Below are 17,811 nucleotides of genomic sequence, written 5' to 3' on the forward strand. Positions count from 1 at the left end.
GCTGTAACTCGCGGCGTTCTCCAGACAGGCGGCGGGGGCAAGCAAACACGGGGGGTCTAGAGGTCACGATGTGGGGGGTGGTGGAATGCTTCAGGCCTACGGCTAACCGGAGACGAGGGCTCGAAGCCCCGTCCAAGAAGCAGTGGAGAGTACGCCGTTGGCGGAGAATTGCGTGCTGAGATCTGTGAGGCGATGAGTGTGCATGTCGACCGCAAGATTGAAGAAACTAAGGAAATTAGCGCCGACAAAAGCTTGCGAGACGTCCAGCGAAACATGCGGCGCAATCCAAGATTAAGCCCAAGAGACCGCTAACTGCATGTGCAAATGGTGGAGTTGTTTATCGCTTGGAGCAGGAAGGTCTGCTCGTTGCAACGGCGATCTGCCGAAGAGGCCTTAACGACCCTGATCTGTGTTCCTGTGTCGACAAGGAAACGAGCGCCAGTGATTTTGTCCGAAACGTAAAACAGTCAGCAAGTCCGTCCACCATTACAACTTGCCGCCGTCAGTGGCCGGTCGTAGCATTTCTCGACCAGGAGTACGGGCGGGTGCACTTGCTGGCAGAGCTGCCGAAGGTACGGTGGTAACAGCACACAGCCGAGGGCGAGCTGTCTTGCCGCGCGCAGGATGGTTGGAGCTCCGGAGAGCGCGAAGGCGTGAGCGGAACCTCGGCGGAGAACGGCGTGACAAGGGAGCGAGGACACTGAGCCGCCTGGCATAAGCATGCAGACTAACTTCTATGCTCGCAAGCTGGGAGGCTACGGTAGTAGCCGGAGGCGGAGCGGTAACGGCGCTGAGGCTCGGGTCCCGTGAGTAGTCCGCAACTCGGTCAGCGAGTTCGGCGAGCTTGTCCAGTGGCACATAACTCACGGTTGCGAGGACGAGGACCATGTTCTTTGGGAGGCGCTGGAGAAACAACTCACGCAGCATTGCGTCCGGCGGGGTCAAAAAGCAACTGGCTCATGCGACGGAGGAGCTGTGAAGGGCGGCTGTCACCGAGCTCTGTAGCGATGAGGAGCTGCGGCAGTCGGAAGCGCTCGAAAGCTGACTTGCGTTCGACGACAGCTGCCTTCAACGTGTCGAAGGGGGGTGGGCCGTGGCAGGCGAGGCGATGATATGTGCTCACTCCTCGGCGACTTCAGGAGACAGGGAGGAACGAGATGAAGGAACTTCGACTCCTGGCTGGTGATGTACCGCAAACGGAAGTGCGCCTCAACCTGCAGGAGCCAGGACCGGGGGCTGTTGGACCAAAATGGCGGCAGGTTCACTTGCTGGAACGCGGTCAACGAAGCGCCGCTAGGCCGAGCATCCTGGGGCGTGTCGCCGCCGGTAGGAAGGGCGGAAGAGCCGGTAGGCGGAATTCATGGCGGAGGCTTGGGGTTCTGTGTTGACGGCCGGGTCACGAAATCTGTCGGAGCTAAGGCGAGGAAGAACTAGCTCCGACAGCGTTGAGCTTCACAGTGGTATGGTGGTTTAGGCCAGTTGGTTGCTATCCATAATGCAGTAAAGATTCGCAGCATAAATAAAACGTCTTGTTTGTTCCTGCTCGTCTGTGTGCGTTTTATTATGCTGCGAATCTTCTCTGTATTATGGTTCGGCTTCGAACTGAGCATTTATTGCGCTGCACGCTCTCGTGGCCTAGTGCGAACTTCTTCATTGACCGGCGCCGCACACGCCGTAGGTTCAGGCCCGCGACCAGAGCGAGACGCGAGGGGCGCTACAAGGCGTTTCTAGGCACTGAGGGCGTCTCTTTGCAGGTGGCACAGGAAAATGAGCACACCGTTCCGTTCGTGAGTGCATGCTTAGACTACCGAGAAATTGGGCTTCGCTGCAGTCGTCGTATGCGCCAGCTACTTGGCGAGCAAAACAGCTCGCAAACTGCTCATTTAGACCTACTTTTACAGTGCGTACGGAGGTGAGACAGTGTACATAACTCTGTTAAGAAATTTTGCCGGTATTTTTTTTCTCCTGAGCCTTGAAGAAAAATGGCGGTTGTTTAGCTCTGCTTAAACCTGGAGTGACGCGATAGCTACAGCTGGCCGAGTGGAACTTGCTCAGCAGCTGCTCCGCATCACGTGGCCAGCCACGTGGTTGGTCACGTGACCAGCCACGCCGCCGGCAGCTGCTCCGCACCACGTGACCAACCACGTGACAGCGTGGCGGCGCCGCCACGCTGAAGGCTCGAAATCCTACCGTAATGTAGCTATCGCTACAAAAGCGAAAGAACACGCATTGCCCCCCTATAAAGTTCAAGGTTTTTTTTGAGGCACTCACATCTGCACTTAGGCGCAGTTTCCGACCCGCCTGCCGCGCGCCCCCTGCACTGTCTACGCTACGAACACTCACTTCGTCCGTGCTCTCCCTCGACGACTCGCATGTAGAGCATGCGCCGGCTGCTGGCCGACTCCCGCTCGAAAATGCCGGTGCGGGTTGCGTCCAGCACCTCGTCCGAAGCCACCGCCTCGTTTTTGATCATGTGCAGTCGCAGCAGCTGCGAGAGGAAACGAACATTTTGCGTTGAAGGGAGCAGAATTAAGGAGAAGAATCCACACCACACTGAGCGGTTATAAGCTAAAGAAACATGCGCGGCTACAGGCGTAACGGCGCGAAACAGGGTAACCATATGCCGCCGCATCGGCTTTCCTCAGTCAATGCATGTTCTTCGGTGATAAAAGCTAGCATGAGCAAGCTAGCATACATCAGCGTTCAATTCACGCAAAAAAAAAAACAGTCAAGAGGAACAACAGTGGCACTGACCAGAGGCGCCCTTCTAGCTCTCATCATGAACCGACTGGCCCTTCAAAGAGTCCTCTTCTGAAAACCGCCCTTAATCGTGAAGTTGCCGGAATCAGCTGGCACCATCCTGCAGCACTCCACCGCATTGACTGCTTTTTCGCATTTGCGAAAGTTTTGCCACGGCGGCGAGCTCCACCATCACCTACACATACTTTTAAAAACTACGGATACTTGATGAGCATAACTTTGAGCGATGATCAAACGTTAAAGCTTCTCAGCGACGGGTCGCATGTCATGCGTTCTTCACTATGGTTCCTGTCGCGCTTTCAATTACATGGACCGTGTCAAAAACAGGCACCATAGGACCACTCGTCGTGGGTTTTCTGCTACATGTCCCTCTCCGCGACTGTGGGTTCTTACCTCTGGCTGCGCAATGCCGGAAAGAAATATATTACTACGCCCACAAATGCGGAAAGGCAGGCAGGCAGACCCGCAGCACACGCCCTGGTGTTTATCGTCCCGAGGTCGTTTTAATGGTTCGTTTAATGACCGCCTACGGAAACCTCCGCAAGAGCCTTGAGCAGCGGAGGGCCCGTACCTGTGTGAGACCGGACGTGTTGGCTTTCAGCGCGTCCAGCACGTTGGCCGGGATCACTTTCAGAGCCTCGTTGGTAGGCGCAAAGACGGTCTTGGGCTGGTTCCCGTCCAGGTCCATCAGGAAGTCAGGCGAGTAGTCGACCAGCCTCATAAAGTCTCTGCAAGGGACACGCGCGTTTCGTTGCATTGCAGCGCGTTTTTTTTTTTTTGAGCATCCATTCACACATGCATACAGTGACGACACCACCAACCGCTTCCAAAACAACCTGTACGACTTTTAAAGCCACAGACCCATATTATTCCGCATTAGGTAATCACCAATTCTTATTTTCTTAGTGGCTAAAACTATACAGCGCCGAAATAGTTGCGCTACAGCTTTCATGAGCGAGCCGTAGTGCTGGACTACAGGCACAAGCTATTTTTATTGAAGGATTCAAGAAGCAAATCGCTGTTAGGATGTATTTTCAGAAACAAGAATTCAAACAATACAAGGAATATATCAGCTACAAAATTGGCACGTACCTCTTAAAGGCACGGTTAACTGACCATCACGAGAAAGCACATTTTAGTATGGTACTGCTGTGAAAAACTCCGCTACTTATGTGGTGACAGTGGTAATGGTATTGGAACACGGTTAGGAAAAATTTTAAACTCTGTACATATGTATTCAGCCCAAAGCATGCTGCAAGGTTATGACATTATGAAGCTTAGACATATGTACAGACCGTGTTAAAAGTAGAGAGAGCACGGCTCTGTAATCGTTCTCGGCTTGCATCTACGACATTGTAAATTTTGGCCACAGTATGTTTTTGCGAAAATGTGGCTCTGGAACGCTCACACACGCATATAAGCATAGCGCACACTTTGCAAGATGGCGGCGCAAGACCCACCAATCTCTCAAATCCGAGTTACTTTTACTGTCGGCGCGACATCAAGTTGCAATGCTCCCATGCAAACCAGCGTGAAAAGTCGCTCGCCTGGTCCTCGCCCCACGCGGTCCTTCCGTTGCGCCTTCCTCCTCTCAACTGTAATGCGAGTATGGCGCGAAAGCGGATGATGTGGTGACAACAGCTATTGCACTCAGTGTAGCCAATAGACGCTTCCGACGAGTGTAAATTCCGCGCGTCGCCAGATAAGGTTGCTTGCGCAGCAGAAAAGCACAGTCTGCGTCGCCACAAACACGGTATGTGAATACACGACACAAGCTGATCGAGCAGACGCTCACAAATTACCAAGTACGTTTGTGGGTTTATGAACACGTACTAATGCATGACGGCAAGCTGCACATATAAGTACGGACAATCTAAAAACTGTTTCGCGTCTGTAGTGAACAACGAAAACACCACCTCTACTTTCAGTCGCGACAGCCGGCTGGAATGACCTGTTGTGCGCATGTTAATTTTTACATACTGCTATGCACAGGGGAATATACACATACTCATCCCTGCTAAGTAAAAATAAAGCTAATAACTACGCGCATATGACAGTGTCTTTCAAATGTCTCATAAGCGGAAGCTCACGTCAAAAATATATGCACAAAATATGTACTACCAGGCGCAGCAGCTGCACTGTCACTATTACACGCAACGGCTGACTTTGTGGCCCACCGTGTGCATATGTGTGTGCGCGTGCACGTACACAAGTCTGTACGCGTGTTACGACAGCAGGAAAGAAAAAGACCGAAGAGGGCTCCTTACAATATAGAATATGAACGAGGCGAAAAGCCAGAAGTTCATGAAAACAGGCGAACGCTCCTATTATTTTTGGTGGTGTTTGTACTGGAAGGAAAATAACCGAGAGATTATTTTAGTTCGAAAATAATAAAGTAAAAGAAAAAGCAACTACAGGCCGATGGTGGCGCCCGAACCTATGACCACGTTGCTATCACCACCGCTCCCACGACTTCCTCATGTCGCGTGTATACGGTGCTATTGCACTGTTCCCCTCGTGGAGGCAAAAACAACACGCACTCTCGAGACACCAGTGCTCCTTCACGGCTGTGCAATGAAACGCGCCACAACGCAGGCACTGGATTTAGACCGTATTTCAATGTGGCGCCAAAGGAAGTGACGCCAAAAAAGCTAATGCTGACAATGGGTGTGCACCGTGATGAGATCCGACTCACTCGAGGCGCCCGTGTCGCTCCCGTTGGAAGAAGTCCTTGATGGAGGTGTCGACGACCATGAGCGGCTTCTCGATCAGGTGCACCACGCCATTTTTGACCGGGATGTTGGGCTTGACGATCCTCGAGAGGACCACGCCCTTCTGGCGCTGCGGCTCGCTCGACATGGTGTTGCTCTGCGCAAACACTGCGCACCACGCGCGGGCAACGATCAGCGACAAGACGCCAGAGAACTCAATACGAGCCGCTCCCGCCACCAGCGCAGCGTGTGCTGCATACACTGCGTCCAAGGCGCAGCATAGGCCGTGAACTAATAGAAAAGATGACTCCACGGTTACGTCGTCTCTTTAATAAGCTTTCTTGTTAAGACTCTACCAAAATCTGTGCGGAGCGCGCTTGGACGGCTCCTCGTTAACAGTGACCACATCAGTCACGTGAAGGTGACATCACTGTCACGCAAGGTCTTGAGCACGTGGCAGTTACGTGATATGTTGTGCCAGCGACGCCGCTCATGCTTGCAGCGAGCCTCTGACAGCATCGCTACAGTGAACCAGAACAGGCAGTGTAGCAAGCGGGAAGAGAGTCCGATCGCAGCGCCGCCAGATACGTGTGAATTACAACGTCGTTCGAGTGGTACCATTTTCCACCTGAAGTACTGTCGGGCTACTAGCTGTGCAACCGAAAATAAATATTTCGTTGTTTTATGCATCAGGCACGAGCCGCAACGCAAGTCAGAAATTCATTTTGCAGACGAAATCAGAACGCCATATGAACGCGTTCAAGAGTGGGCGAACGCAGTGCCGCCTCATGGGCAGTGTCTCCTGCTAGCTAAACTGTCTTTTCTAGTGCACCGTAACTTTTCTGTAAAATCACATATAACGAGGTTGACAGTGAAGTAGAAGTGCCGGTCACCTAGCGCAAGTAGCAATATAGCTTCAGTTCCCAAAGCGGAGTTGATTAACAGCTTTGTGATCAATAAATAACTTTAGAACTCTTTATATACACCAAAGACTTCCACTCCGACTCCAGATACAAAAACTAGTACGTCCGCAGGCACCTGGATTCCTCTGCTCGTCGCCTAGCGTTTCGACAAAGCGCCAGGCGAACTCTAAATACGAGCGGATTTTGGGTCACTCTTGGAGTGTGCGGATGTAGGGGAGGCGGTCCCATCTGAGCCATGTATTTCTTCGAATTTTTTGGTCAAAGTTTTGGTACAACGGCTCGCACGAAGGAAACAATCTCCAAATTAATCTGTTTCTATATATTTTTGTCTTCGACATGCGACAGTGCATGACAACCATCAAGCGATCACCAAAACCGTACATGCCATTGTACCACATACAAAACGTGGATTTGTCTTTTCAGTTCTTTACTTTTTTTTTCAAATTCTACTCTCTAAGATATGTTAATGGATGGAAGCTTGGTGTCGAATTCGTTTGTGTTTGCCTAAATGCGGCTCTTGGAATTGCACTTCAAATTTAGCTGAAGATTTGTGAAACCTCACACACTGTTCGTTTACATATCTCTTGATACATAACTCAATTCATTCGAAAATTACAGGTTTTGTCCATATTGCTCGTTCTAATCGGAGTGAGGTGCTTTAAACCGGAAACCTGCATTGTTTCGACCGTTTCCTGTTGCGTTCAGATCGCGCCTACTGCATCCCAAGAACACCCTGCAAATTAACAGGCCGCACTTCTACATCAACCGCTCAGATGCTGGACTGATCGGCAAGCTGGAACAGACAGGCCTGTGGATACAAAAGACTGAAGCCAGTTCTTCCTCCACAGCACACAAAGCTGCTGGACCCGAGTGTCTAGTGCATTTTCCTGGAAAGCAAACGACGATGCGCGTATTTGCACTTTGCGGCAAGTTAGCGAGAGTGCACTCACGCGTGTACTCGGCCCCGGCAGAGTCGGACTGGTTGGCGAGCGAGAGCTCGACCTTGATGGCGTTCTCCTCCCAGGCAGCTGACTCGTACGTCTCGTTGCCCATCGTGCGCGTGAAGAGTCGACGATTCTTGATCACGTGACCCCGGACCACCTGCGCAAGGCCGGCAGTGAAGGCGGGCGTAGCAGCCGCGGCGGAAAACGAAGTGTATGAAAAATAAAAAGCGACCAACAGTGCGCATGCGCACACGCTCATCGTAGTGCCGCTGAGCGAGTCGTACGCGAGTTTTTCATGCCACTAGCAGGGGTCGCGAATACGTCGACTCCGCCAAGCTTATAAATCCACATTTGTGATGCTGTGCGCGATGCGCGCTTCGCCAGGGCACTGATTTCGACAAGCCGTCGCCATGAGTTTCCGCGGCTCCTTTGGCAACAATCTAAATTCACGTCTGCGAAGTGGACACGGAAATGGCAGCTGATTTGGACCGGTGCCGCGATGCATACAGCTGGCCGTTAAGTCTGACATGCATGCAGGCATCACTCGGCGCAACAAAGCAAGTGCACAACAAGGATGCTCACGTATTTGTCGATTTCGACGCGGGTGCGCTTGGTTGGGTCAGCGTCGTCGATGGGCACGAAGAACGTGTGCATGCCGTCTTCCGTGAACAGCCTCTGCTCGTACGTCATCTGGACGCGCGAGTGGAAGAACCTGCGGAGCCCCAGCCATTGCAGAGTGACGTTTATAGAGACGGCAGTGCCACTCCCGATCCTCCACAAAACCAAAACTATGCAATAGTAAAACTACGCGGCTGAGACATGACAACCTGTTCCGGGTTTTGATCTGGCTATATCGAAGACAGTAACAGCGACTGCGTTTCCAGAGCTCGCTTCCGCTCGATCGTAAGTGATACACGAGCTACCGGACATAGCCACTTGGCCTCACGTGCGAAGCGAGCACTTTTCATAAACATGTGGCACTGATTACAGCGACAGTGATGAGATCCACAAAATACCCTTCTTTAGTCGCACATGGCGCTGATAGATATATCGCTGACCTGAGGGCACAGAAGCGGCAGCTAGCGTAGTTGCGTTCTCCCTGAACTTATCTAAAGGACCGAAATTTCTCGGCACACGTAGCCTAGCCCATTTGTTTCCCGTCTCCGCAGATAACATGTTCTCTTTGGACACGACACCAACTTGGGACTCATTCATTCGCCACGGTCGACATTGGTGCGTTTTAGGTCAATAAACACTACGCTGACAACGGACAACTACCTTACACACTGCGGAAACTGCAAAGCCGGAGAAACGCGCGAGCGAAGGGTGGCGGCTACTCACACGAGCCTCTGGCTGAGGCTGTAGATGGAGGGCTGGTTGAGGAATTCGAAGGCGTTCGGCGTCACTCCACTGGTCGGGATGAACGCCTCGAGCACGTCATCGATCACGTACAGTTTCTGTTTGTACTGCTCGAAGGTCAGATCGCGCCTCCGGATCACCTTGGCGTTGTTGACGAAGAAGAACTGCGCGCCAAAGAAGCCTAGTCAGGCTAGACATCTAGGAGCAACCTGATGTAGACCTCAAGAAGAACATGGCTGTTTGGCCCAGCATGCTCATAACCTCTGTTATAAAACATCATGAACTCTAACTGCTGTTAGATAGGAGCTGTGCTGATTATCAACTTTAAAACATGCACATAATAGTGAATACAACAAGATCAGTATTACTGGTATTATGCTAAGCATAATAGCAGCAAGGAGTGAGCATGCGTTGCTTTGACAGTTCGATTATTCGTTCCGCTGTCAAATCACTTAAATGTGCTTCGTGGGGTAACGCTATTTGTGGCCAGGAAAGAAAAAAAGGCCACAATAGGATTTACCGCGCAAGGCGGGTTTATTTCCATTGAGGAGACACTTCCTGTTTAGGAGCAATGAAGTTGGCCACGGTACCATTTCCCAAGCATTTCAACCCATAGGAGTTGAGCACCAGGCAGGGAGAAACCTTGTACCGTTTAGAAAACCGGCGGGCACCCATGGGCGCTAGGGATTGTGCCTGCAGCGCGTCCCGAATGTGAGGCGGATGCTCTCGGAGGGAAAAAAAGGCTCCCAGTTGGCTTTGCATGAGCGCGAAGTTTCGAAAGGCAACTGTACTTGCGTACACCTCTGCCGCGTTGTGCATGTTATTTTGCCACCTTTCTGTCAACTCTCGGCGCAAAGCATGCTCAGATGCTCGTTATACTGTTGCGAGAGCTACGGGCATCGAAACCCCGCACCTCCACCAGAATGTCACTGGTTGTTGTGACTCAAGAAACCGGGGGACCGGGACCACTGGTGTAGCGGGAACCAGAGCCAGGCGAGGCGGTTGCGACGCAGCCCACGAGCGATTTTCCCAGGCTCCCTTCCTCTTCTCCGCCGATTTACACCGAGCAGGAAGCAGGAAGTCGAGGGAGCCCAATTGATTCGTATCGCAATATGAGCCAGGTTCTATGTGTACATGCTGTGTATCGGCAACAGGGGTGGGCCTGTCTAAGAATTCGTGCATTAAGCATTCATCTGCTGCTTGCAGATGTTCGCATTTCCTTATAGTGGCCTGCAAAGTGGCCGGAAAATGGTTGAGCCACTAAGGCGGAAAGCTGAGTCATTCGGTTTTGGTGCGAAGTAAGACAGCGTGGTATGCACAGCGTAGGGACATTAACCGCGTGGCAGCACATCCGGGCACGTAAGCTAACAGCTCTCGCTAGATGCGTCAGGTAGAAAAGAGCAGCGCTTGCCGAGAGCTCACCGTTTAGCGCTCTTGCACATAAGCTTCTTAGCAGTGTTTCGGATTCCACATTGCTAGTATGTGAACCGAAATTGTGGAAAAGTACTCTTCTCTAATGTGGAAAAGTACGTCCTCTAATGCGGCCGGGCGATTTTTCGTGACTTCAGCGCGCTTGTGTTTCTTATATAAATTTAGCACTGCATTGACTAATACCTTATGCACAGCGGCTGCTGGGCTGCGTCACGGTATGAACACAGTGCCTGTCGCGCGCACAGCGTATGTACGCCGAACCATGGCGTTTCCGGGCGTTGACCTCTGAGCGCTGGCCGCTAACTTGCGGTCCTTTCGGCAAAGACACTAATGACCCCTTCCGTCTGCCCATTATGGACAGCCCCGAACACCAGTGCTGAAGTGGGCGGTTGGGTGGCGGCGACAGAAAGGGTGAAGAGGCAACGGCGATTGGGGAGGTTGCCAATGAACTTACGAACTTGCCAAGCCATTTAGTGTAAACACTCCGTGTAAATAGCACTGAATCGGTTACTGTTTCTTAACCGGTGATGTCTCGGAATTCTTGTATTCAACTTCCGTTTCGGCGAGTTGGTTCGTTTCTTCAAAGCTGCGTAGTTGTGCAAGGAATGCAGGGACAAACCAAGTACCATAAACGACACGCATGCACTCTGTGCATGTCGTTTGTACTACTTCTTATATCCTTGTCTTCCTTCCGCCAGTACGTACAGCACATTTGAAGAACTTTAATGCTGTTCGTTACGCTGTGCGCAGGGTGTTAAGAAGTAGGCCGAAGACGCTTCCATTTTCAGCTGTGCCCGCCAACTCAGACAAGGCTTACCGATAAAACCGCGCTGTCGTCCGGCGTCCTACGTGTCTGTGCAGCTGCATTATACGCTTTCCTTCGAAACGCAATTTGTCCTTCAACTTAGAACATACAAAAGCTAATTTGTATTCAGCTGCTACAAACTGAGAATGGGCTCTGGAAGACGCTTCAAAAGCCTGGAACGTAGATACTTCTGATTTCAAGCGGGACTACTAATATAAAAAAGGAACAGCTGGCTTAATCAACATGCATATGCACATGTTTCCTTTAGCAGTGTGCAATGAGACTGCCTTTCGAAATCGAGTGCAGTTATTCTGCTGACTTTCTATGAAATGTTTGTCAACTAGTGCGACGTTACTAGGCTACGAGTACAAGCTCCATTATCAATACAATTAAGCTTTTAGATTACCTAATTAGTGTCTTTTAAATGCTTACAAACAGTGGTCGCCTGCAGAAATATCGTACCACCTTCAGAAATATCTGATCGGATGGCACTGGAGAAAAACCATGTTGCGGTTTTAAAAGGTGACGGGTGAAGAACACGCTCTCCAGCGGGCTTTACTGTTAGCCACAAGAACACGCTCTCACTGAGTACAACAGCCTTTCTTTTGAGGTGCTATTCTTCGGTAGAGTCAACCAACCTGTTTTTTTTTTCCCCCGTACTATTGGTGCTCCCCTTCGAGTTTCTTTTTGAAACTTAAACCTGGGTACTCCTTCTACAAGCATACGCCATCACTCCCTGGCAGGCGGCACTTCTCTCACGAAGCTAAGGAAAGCCCAGAGCCCGTGAAACAAGGTGGATCAAACTGTAGTCGCTCACAAGTAAGCGCATCTAGCAGAGGCTACGAAAGGTTGATCCCAGCTGAGCACCACGCAGTAGCAGCTCGCCGCAGGCGGCCTGAAATTATTGCCTGGCACTCATTAACCCAGAGTCCGCAATATTACTCATCATGCCTGAACTAGTTTGGTGTCCAGCAGCAACCAAGACTAGCACGAAACCGCCTCGATAAGCAAGGCCTACCAGCAAAACAACTAGTGGTTTTAGAAGGTTGTCCCTTTGGCGTCGTCCAATTAATTATACCACGTAGAGCGCGTTGGGACTCGTAAACACGGTCTCGCACCGGTGCGGCTAGTGCAAACAGATGCAAAGTATTCAGGTCAGGGCACATTCGGGTCAGCGATAAAAAAGGAGGGGAATGGCTGTTTCTGGAGAGACCCGTTGACGTGTGCGGTTCCCTTACCCTGTCACGCGCTCGGGTGAGGTAGAGGTGCGGAGAGCCTTTGGCAATGGTTGGCACCGACGAAGGCAAGTTGTCCTCCGCCAAGTTGAGCGAGCCTGAAAATGGAGAGACAGAGATAAAAAAAAAATGAAATGTGATGTTCCGGTCGTCAAACATCTTCGCATGTTCCATCTTCGCACTGCACTCTGAGCCCTGAAAACACCTTTGCCGCTTTCGTACGCGAGTCGCACCGAGTGCAGCGCGATATAACAGTCACCGCACGATTTGGGTTTCCATAAAATTACACACCGCAGTGACCTGTCTGCTAGAGGGCCTTTCAGCTGCATCTCTTTCCCTTTTGCATGCGCTGGAGATGTAAACATGGCTGCAAGAATAAACATGTCGGCGGGTCAACGCTTTTGCAGGCACCACGACTTTCCAAGCAGCAACGTGAGCGAGAACTCGCTCCAACGTTGGTCCTTCGTTACTATCAAGCCAACGCGCAGCTGATTTAGCTCAGAGCAATACCGGCTCGAACAGACATTATAGTGACCTTTGGACAAATGTTAGGCCAGCGCAGATGCGAATTACGTTGGATAATGTAAATTTCGCAACTTCGAACAAGCATGCCCCAACGGAAGCAACGTGCTGCTACTTGTGGAAACCCTTTGAGGCTTTGGCAGGCATTCCATCGGCGTCTGTTATCATTGCGCATATTAAATATTGTATTGTATTGTATTGCTAATGTGCCGAAAAGTAAGGGCGCAAAAGCCTTACAGAGCAGCTGAACGACAGCCTCTGCACAAGTGGTGAGGTACATGTGTAGAGCCTTTGCCAAAAGTTTAGATCCCAAGGGGTTTGCTTCTGAGCCACACCGTGTGGCTCGTTATGCATTGACAGCGTCTCGTATCTTCTCAAGGTAAGAAAATCTCTTCCCTTTCTCCCTGCAAATGTTAGAATTTTCCATGGATGCTGCAAGAAACCCCCGGGCTCTAAACCTTTGACAATGGCTGTCCACTGCATCTTATACTGAATCTCGCCATGCTGCGTTTTCGCAGCGGCGCGTGCTTGGTTTGAAATGTAATTTCCCATTTTTGTGTATCACTGAAGAATGTTTAAATTTATAATTTCTCTTTTTCGGACATGACCACAGAGTTTTCTCCTCACAGACGAGTCGTTGAACGCGACAAAATTGAGATAAAATCTAGGCGAGGCGATTCTACGCGCCTTTGCACATGCATGCGCAAATTCTGTTGCGGCCGAGTCAACTTCAATGCGAACACTTTACGGCACAAGTCGTGAAAACTGTTCAAGACGACGAACAAATTAAGGATAAAAATAATTAAAGGTTCCAGATGGCGTTCACGAAGACGCCTATTCTTCAAATAATACAGAATATGGAAACAATACCAGAAACGTGGAAGCATGAAACGTTGAAACGTCGCGCTTCTTACAATGTCACTGAGTGAGCAAAGCTGTCGCGCATCCTTTCTGAAACTTCTGAAATCAAAAGTTCATTGCCAAATTTCAGAATATTTCGTTCTGAGCCCTGATGATTTGCAAAACGCCTCTGATGAAGCTTACATCGCTTGATCGGCTCGAGCAAGCATCATCACTAGGGACGCGTTTGGGCATAGACTTAGATCACGATTGTGCAAAGCTGTCTGTTTACCTGTACAGAGACTGCATGTAAAATGATACTGTCCTGTATATACTCCTGCGTGCCGAGCACACATGAATACAAAAGACAGAGGGGCCGTCCGAATTTTCCAAGCTTGATTGATTCGTTTCTGGAAGTAATGCATCATGATCGCAGCTAAAAAAATAAGGCTTTCTGATTTTTTCTTTCTCGCTTGCCATTTGCAGAAAAAGCCAAAGCCCCTCCCTCGGCCGGGTCTAGATCGGCACACGTGACTAGCCAAGTCTTTTCTTAATAATATTATATACTGTAACGCGACCACGGCTGTAACGCGAAGGTCGAATTTGTGGTCACGTAAAAGAATAAAACGAAAGAAGAGGAATGTAAAGCGAGGAACGGTGCCACAGTATGCGAAAAGATGAATAGAAGTTTACGAACAAAAAAAAAATAGCTCAAAATTGGCGTTCGCGTGCCCTTTCTCTTTCAAGAGAACCGCACCAAAGATTATTTCCAGATAAGACTGATAGAAAAAAAAAAGGCTGGGGCGACACTGAAGCTCCGCCTTTAAGGATATGACTCGAGGGCGGTTCCTCTTGCCCACACAGACACGGGCACTGTTGCCTCTTTCACAATCACGATTATTCTGTGAAAGACTACACGACATACACATGTAAAGCCCTGCGTTAACCAAGTCAGACGAATGTACATGTACCAGCAGTGTGTCGCCTGGCGGTAGCGTACGCGTCTGACTCGCAACGTGAGGGTCAGGTGTTCGATTCCTGTGTAGGCAAAATAGGTGCGGTTACTAGGATTATAACCTTGGGTCTGCTGCGAAGCAGCTTGAAAGGCGATACTTGTAACGTGAGTCATCGTCTTTTCTGTGTTTATATGAGAGTGAGGAGGAAGACGGCGGCCGGCGACCCGTACGCTTAGCGCGTTGCTCGCGGTTGCTCCGATCGCTGAAGAACCGAAGATCCGATGATAATAATAATAATAATTGGTTTTTGGTGGAATGGAAATGGCGCAGTATCTGTCTCATATATCGTTGGACACCTGAACCGCGCCGTAAGGGAAGGGATAAAGGAGGGAGTGAAAGAAGATAGGAAGGAATAGGTTCGTAGTGGAGGGCTCCGGAATAATTTCGACCACCTGGGGATCTTTAACGTGCACTGACATCGCACAGCACACGGGCGCCTTAGCGTTTTTCCTCCATAAAAACGCAGCCACCGCGGTCGGGTTCGAACCCGGGAACTCCGGATCAGTAGTCGAGCGCCCTAACCACTGACGAAGATCCGATGCGCCGCTGGTTTGGCTGGCGCCATCTAAGGGTGCCTCTTGTAACAGCCACCTTTTCGATAAATCGAGATTTTTCCTTGACGCAGACGGCAACACCGACAGCAGCTTTTCTGCGACACGGGGCCCTTACGCATTCGCTTGATAAGTACTGAGTCAAGCCGCACAATCACCGCGTCGTCCGCAAGCCTTAGGCGTCTCGTCGTAAAAACTAACCTTCTCCCAATCGGCAAAGCAAGCGGTGAGCCATGCCTCCCGAACGTCGGTGGTCGGTCTCGGCAACATTCTTTCGCGGAGCCGTCAGAAAATTGCGCGACTTTGACACCGCCGAAACGTGGTTCATACAGTGATATCGAATGAAAGCAGCGAGATTGCCTTTTTGCGTGCAATAGCAACGCCAAGCTTTTTGTGCGCCCGAAGCGTATTACTGTCATTGGCGTGCTGCATCGGCGGCGCTGGAACGTTGAGGAATTCTGCCAAACTTCCAGAGAACGAAACGAAGGCCTTTACGATGCATTCAAGTCGCGCATATTCTATCGCATTTCCTCGGAACGATACGTCGAATCCGATCTTGGTACGCTAGTTCGCTGTCTCCGGCGAGGAGTTTCTTATTGCTTGGCCGCTGCTTCGATACGTGTTGATCGGTATTTACAGCTCGCAGCTTCCGCTGGTTGACCAATGCGGCTTCTAACTTAGTTTGTTTTTTCTTTGCTTTTTTCAGTTCCCGAAGTTGGGGGATGACCTGCACGACGCATAAACGAATATCCGAATATACGGTATAGTGCGATTTTGACGCCGCGTAATATTCGGTTTTAATGCGAATAACAGCCGAAGCCAATGGGGCACACTTATGCGTTTTTTATCTTGATTTCTTCACGCTTGAAATTAAAACGCAGAACATAAAGTATCCCCGAACATTCCAGAACAAAGATTGAAATGTTAAATTTTTCGAATGGCATTTCTCTGTGGACACTTCGACCCACATTGACAGTAATCCCAGCTGTTTGCAGAACTTTGGCAAGACAGATTTGTCGGTCATAATATTTCATGCGAGCTGTAAAATGCGACAACGTCTTTTAAAGCAACTCTCAAGCACAAAAACAGCGTATTTTTCCAAAGGACAGATCTCCGAGGAATTTGTAAGTCCCTACTGGACTTAACTTTGTCCTCAGTGAAAGTGCAGTTTCCAAGCATTTACGCTAATTTACAGAACGCACCTTAATAATGAAATCAAAGTGCTGCTCTGGTGCGCAGTAAAAGGCGTAAGCAAGCTTGCCTACGCAAGTGAAAATCCTGCTGCCTTCGAAAGCCGTGCCATTGTCGCAGCGCTGAAAGCGAGCTCGCAGGCGATCATTCTCCCTAGTCACTTTAGAGCTGCCCCGAGCAGGCTATCGCGGCGGGACAATCGGGCAATCAATCAAGCACGAAGAGCACATCGGCTCACTTTGTTAGCAATTTAGTTCAGTGCAGTGCTGCGGACAGAATGCGAGTGAACGCCCCGTAGACAAGTTGCTTGCAGGGATCGAAGTCCTTGAAGCGGCCAGAGTTCCTCAAAATTACCTACACTCCGTTTCATACACAGCAGGCAACGCAGCGGAGGCTGTGAAAGAAGTGCGTCCGCGAAACCATATTACTCCGCCACGCATCATTCGTCCTTCTCTACAACTCGAGGAGTGTTTGAAAGAAAACAAAGAGCCGTATAAAACGCAATGGTAGCACTGAAAATCACGGTCAGATCTGTGAGGCGCTCAGTGTTCGGTCCTTGTGGCTATAATTCTTGCCGAGTGTGGACTACTTTTTAGTCGCGGATGGAGTGAGAGAGATTCGCCCTACCAGCCGAATATCATACCACCACATGTCATTCTTAATTCTCTGAGTCTTGGAGAGTCACAGGACAAAAATGCGTTAAGAGGTAAAACGAAATGCAGGAGGTGCTAATCACGGTACTTGAGATTTACCGCAACAAAATATGCCTATGCTCACTGTGGTTGTATAGCGAGCTACTTTTTGGGCGCGGACTTAGCCTGCGCAAACAGGAGCGCTAGCTTTGGCAGCGTTGCCTGATATGTATAAAACGGAGTGTAGACGGAAACGAGACGCCACCATCTACGCAAAACTAGTGCGGAGCGCTTCATCCAGCACGGCGACTTGGTATTTCGCTTGACTAGTACTTCGTCGAAAACTCAGATTTCGCTTCTAAAACAGAGATGTGTGCGCAGAATAAATTACTTTAATAGAACAACTTTTTAATCAATTCATTGCAAGTAAACGTTTCCCATTAGGCGCGTATGAAAATTAGGAAAACATTTCTATAAGGTGTAAGCCTCAAGAGTAGTCGTGTTCTCAAAACTGAATCCACGTTTTCGACCAATCATTAGCGAAGTCAAACATATTCCTGCGGTGTCTGAACGATCGCAGCACATCCTTTCCCCTGCAGACCCAAACATGAGTACGCCAGCCCCATATGAAGCCCACACCAGGTATACCTAACAAATGCACTCGAATCAGTTCGAAATCGCGCCATTCGTTTCGTTCACTTTGCATATTCATATACCACCAGCGTTTCAGCTCTGAAGAAGAATTCCAGTCTTGAAAGCCTCGCAGCCCGCCGCCGCATCGCCAACCTCTGTTTGCTCCGCAAGTTTTTACATAGCTCTCTGAATCAACCACCCTGCATTACTCATCCCAACCGCATATCTCACCGCACTGCCCACCCATTTCAGACTGGC

At 50.0% G+C, this 17,811-nt stretch overlaps 1 protein-coding gene across 1 annotated transcript in view; it reads right to left on the bottom strand.

Annotated features, from left to right (window-relative positions):
* Positions 1-17,811, bottom strand: part of Fas1 (fasciclin 1 Fas1 domain-containing) — a 56,239-nt gene that overhangs the window by 18,279 nt on the left and 20,149 nt on the right. The window contains exons 3-9 of the mRNA XM_077668553.1: positions 12,172-12,266; positions 8,680-8,861; positions 7,921-8,050; positions 7,345-7,495; positions 5,456-5,639; positions 3,332-3,488; positions 2,344-2,488 (exon numbers count right to left, since the gene is read on the bottom strand). Coding sequence (XP_077524679.1) covers positions 2,344-2,488; positions 3,332-3,488; positions 5,456-5,639; positions 7,345-7,495; positions 7,921-8,050; positions 8,680-8,861; positions 12,172-12,266 — 1,044 coding nt within the window. The remainder of the gene's footprint in view (positions 1-2,343; positions 2,489-3,331; positions 3,489-5,455; positions 5,640-7,344; positions 7,496-7,920; positions 8,051-8,679; positions 8,862-12,171; positions 12,267-17,811) is intronic.

This window comes from Amblyomma americanum, chromosome 6 (genome assembly GCF_052857255.1).
Source record: "Amblyomma americanum isolate KBUSLIRL-KWMA chromosome 6, ASM5285725v1, whole genome shotgun sequence".
In the NCBI taxonomy this organism is placed as follows: domain Eukaryota; kingdom Metazoa; phylum Arthropoda; class Arachnida; order Ixodida; family Ixodidae; genus Amblyomma; species Amblyomma americanum.